Source organism: Orycteropus afer, unplaced genomic scaffold, assembly GCF_000298275.1.
Source record: "Orycteropus afer afer isolate SDZICR_OR568_19922 unplaced genomic scaffold, OryAfe1.0 scaffold00327, whole genome shotgun sequence".
Lineage (NCBI taxonomy): Eukaryota > Metazoa > Chordata > Mammalia > Tubulidentata > Orycteropodidae > Orycteropus > Orycteropus afer.
The window spans coordinates 1,922,675-1,926,992 of NW_006921914.1; the positions used below are offsets into that span (position 1 = coordinate 1,922,675).

At 38.0% G+C, this 4,318-nt stretch overlaps 1 protein-coding gene across 1 annotated transcript in view; it reads left to right on the plus strand.

Annotated features, from left to right (window-relative positions):
- The first annotated feature begins 3,497 nt into the window (after positions 1–3,497).
- The window catches only part of TNMD (tenomodulin), a 20,630-nt gene continuing 19,809 nt past the window's right edge, over positions 3,498–4,318 (plus strand). The window contains exons 1-2 of the mRNA XM_007952171.2: positions 3,498–3,545; positions 3,710–3,841. Of these exons, the coding sequence (XP_007950362.1) occupies positions 3,498–3,545; positions 3,710–3,841 (180 nt within the window). The remainder of the gene's footprint in view (positions 3,546–3,709; positions 3,842–4,318) is intronic.

Sequence of the window (4,318 nt, forward strand, 5' to 3'; positions counted from 1 at the left end):
GGAAACCCAAGGAGGGGTCACTATGAGTTGGGTCCGACTCAACTGCACATAACAACAACAACAACAATATTAACTCATCTTCCTTGTTGGTATATGGATATTTTCCTATAACTGACAGCATTGTACTTCAGGATAGATCTTAAAACATTCTTTGTGATGAGGAATGCCACACCATTCCTCTTCAGTTTGTCATTCCCAGCACAGTGGATTATATGGTTGTTTGATTCAAAATGGACAAAACCAGTCCATTTTAGCTCACTAATGCCTAGGATATCAATCTTTATGCGTTCCCTTTCATTTTTGACAACTTCCAATTTTCCTAGATTCATACATTGTACATTCCAGGTTCTGATTAGTAATGGGTGTTTGCAGCTGTTTGTTCTCATTTTCAGTCATTCCACATAAGCAAATGGAGGTCCCAAGCTTTACTCCATCCACATGATTAAGGTCAACTCTACTCTGAGGAGGCAGGTCTTCCCCAGTCATATTTTGAGTGCCTTCTGACTTGAGGGGCTCATCTTTCAGCAGTATATCATACAATGTGTCAGGGCTATTCATAAAAATTTCCAGCAATATATCAGATAGTGTTTCACTGCTATTCATAAGTTTTTCACTGGCCAATTGTTTGAGAAGTGAATGGCCCCTTCCTTCTTCTGAGTCTATCTTAATCTGGAAGCTCCGCTGAAACCTGTCCATGATGGGTGACCCTACTTGTATTGAAAAAACTGTTGGCATAGTCTCCAGCCACACAGCAACACACAAGCCACCATAGTATGACAAACTGACAGTTGAGTGGTAGACTAAATATATATCCAACCCCTATAACAATGTCTTCCACATAGGGAGAACTGAGTAAATACGTGTTAACGAATGAACAAGCCTATTGAAATGTTATGTGCTTTGCGACATTTTCCCTATTCTCTTGAATTAAAATTAATCAATCCTCCCTTTATGCTTATTTGGTATATTGCCTTGATGTCTATTTTAATTCAATCCTATTCAACCAATAAAACATGCTTTCAAAGATCTCAAAATCTATTCAGGAAAAAAATAAATAAAAATAAGTTATAATACAGTGTAATATGTACAACAGTTGAAGTATGAACAAGATACAGAATTAAAATAAGGGAGAGTGATTAAAGGAATGAAATGGTAGAGATGAGACCAGCAAAACCAACAGTTAGACAACATTCTGAAGGCTAAATGGGAATTTTCTAAGTAGTCAAAGGGAAGAAATTCAGGCAAAAGGAATGGCATGTGCAAATGCCCTGTAGTGTGAAAAAATAGACTCTATTCAGTATAGATACAGCATAAAGTGTGAGGAAAGCATCAGGAGCATAATGTGAGTAGCACTGTTGAGGGAAAGAGCTGACCTTGTAAAGACAGTTTTCTCCATGAGATTGCATTCATCACTTTTCTCTCTTTTTAATCTTGGCCAAACAATTGTAGAACGAATAGAATCATGACTTATATTTCATTATTTATGTAATCAATTTCATACACAATTGTGTTTCCAACACTTAGAAAGTTATTTCTCTTTGAGACATGCTGACACCTTAGGTTGTAAATGGAGTCACATGGACATGCTCCATTGTTCTGAAAATTGAGACTCCCAATCTTCTCTGTGGAGAAGATTACCCAAAATTGGAGCTGGAGAAATAGGCAATGTCCAGACCATGAAGTGCCTAACATGTCACCATAAGTAGGTTGGATTTTATAGACAATTAGTGGACACTGGGGAGAAAAAGAAAAGGAAAGAAAAGCTATCTTGGAGGCAAGGAAACCAGTTAGGATGCTACTCCAACACTAAAAGTAATTTGAAGACCTCAACTAAGGTAGCAGCAATTGAAGATGGAGAAAGTAGGACTGATCGGAAAGATAATTCAGAGGTAGAATTGACTGGACTTAATTTATTAGATGTGGGGATGAATGAAAGAAAGAAGTCGAGGATCATTTGGAGGTTTCTATCAGCGACTGATAGTTGTGTCATTTAATGGAGAAAAAGTAGGTTTGGTAGGGGAGATAATTAATTCCATTTGAGACATGTGCCTAAGGCATTTGACTGCTAGCCAGAAGGCTGGGGGTTCAAACCCACCAGGCATTCCTCGGAAGGAAGATTGGGCAATCTACTTCCATATATATACTGTCTCAGAAACCCAAGGAGGAGTTGCTATGAGTCGAATTGACTCAACGGTAGTGAGTTGTTTTTTTTTGTGTGTGTGTGTTTTTTTGTTTTGTTTTGTTTTGTTTCACCTAATGCCTAAGGCATTTGACTGCTAACCAGAAGGCTGGGGGTTCAAACACACCAGCCACTCCTCAGAGGGAAGGTTGGGCAATCTACTTCCATAGTGATACTGCCTTGGAAACCCAAGGAGGAGTCGCTATGAGTCAAATCCGACTTGATGGCAGTGGGTTTGGTTTAATGACGGACTGCTTTAGGGAATTTAAAAAAGAGTGGTGAGTCTAGGGCAAATCGCACGTTTCTGACTTGGTACACTGGGTGGATGATGGTACCACCAACTGAGAAAGGGAATACTGGAAAGAAAGCAGGTTGGTGGTGGAAGTTAGTATTGGAAGAAAATGAAATTGATATGAGACACAGTGAGTTTGAGATGCCTGAGGCATATCCAGGTAGAGATGTTCAAATCGCTGTGAAATTCAAGAGGTAGCACTGGATTATGAACTTGGAAGACATTAATATATTGATGACATTTTAAATCAGAAGAGTAGATGAGATCATCTAAGAAGTATATTTGGAGTGAGAAGATAATCAAAGACAGAACTATAAAAAGTATCAACAGGAACATACAGAAGAAGAGGATCCAGGAAAAGATACTAAGAAGGAACAATCAGCGAGGTAGGATGAAGAGAGAAAGCAAGAATTTCTAGTGTCCGTTTTATCCATTTTTATTTATAATCATCCTGTTTTTAATTATAATTAGTTGAATACATATTGATTCCAGACCTCAGAGATTTGCAGAGTGGAGGAGGGAATGTCTTACTCATTTCTGAATGTCCAACACCAAGCACAGTGCCTGACATTTAATATCCCTGCAATAAATATTTGTTGAATAGAATGGAATTGAAATTAGAACTTCATTCCCTCTTTTTTGTTTTGTTTGCTTATTTCTGGAGTGTGCAGCCTATTTTACCACTGATATTTTAAGTTCATAGTGAAAAATCATTTCAGTGTGTCCTAGGCTTGGTCCCCTTCCAACCCAACCCCCAGGACAATAGTTTTCATTATAACCTTCTGTCTTTGCCATTCTGGATGGAATTCTATGCACAGAAGTTATATACATATATGGGTATATCTATGTAACAAATTGCAGCATAGGAGCCCCCTGGGCTCCCTCCGGCTCTGGTATGACATATTTGAGCCATATAAATTCAGCTTCTCCTCTGGCATCTGTTAGCCGACTCACTTACAACTCCACCTCAGCAGTGGTCTCTCAGTCTTCTCAAAGCAAGAGAAGAGTACTGCGCGCTGAGAGACCATGGCAAAGAATCCTCCAGGGAACTGTGAGGACTGTCACATTCTAAATGTAAGTTGGTTCGTATTTTTCCCTTTTGAGTAGAAGCATGGTTTCACAGATTTATCATACAGCATTGTGACCATTACAAATTGAAATCAAAGATGACTTTGAACTATGGCTTACTATTTTGAGAGTTATTTTGTACTGTTTTATTCTCTCTGTCCTTTCTTTAGGCAGAAGCATTTAAATCCAAGAAGATATGTAAATCTCTTAAGATTTGTGGACTGATCTTCGGCATCCTGGCTTTAACTCTGATTGTGCTGTTTTTGGGGGGCAAGCACTTCTGGCCAGACTCATCCAAAAAAGTAAGTAAATGCACATTATCATCCAAGGCTACTCTTCTGAGTTTGATTGAATTTAGTTCATGGTTGGCATGTAAATTACCATGAAAATGAAAATCATAAAGTCTCATTTGTGTTTGTTTTCTGATGGTATGAAAAACTGAATCAAGATTTTGTTCTCTTTGGCTGACTATTCTGGTAAGGGTAAAAGTTTTATTTTCTGTGTTTTGGCTAGTATTGATAGGATGCTCTTATAATGCTTGGCTTTAAGGAATTAAGATTCCACCTAAAAGCAATTATTTTTTCACTGTAAGAAAAAATACTTTCCATCTTTCTTTCAATTATCTGGGCAGAAACTGGTGGAAACATAATTATACCCCTACATAAGAAGAAACCACCAGAAATGGCAGCAAAGGATTTTCAGGGATTATGTTTCTGTGAAGATAAACAGCAAGCTCCTTTTCAGGGGCAATTTTCATACCTGAATTCACATTTATTTAT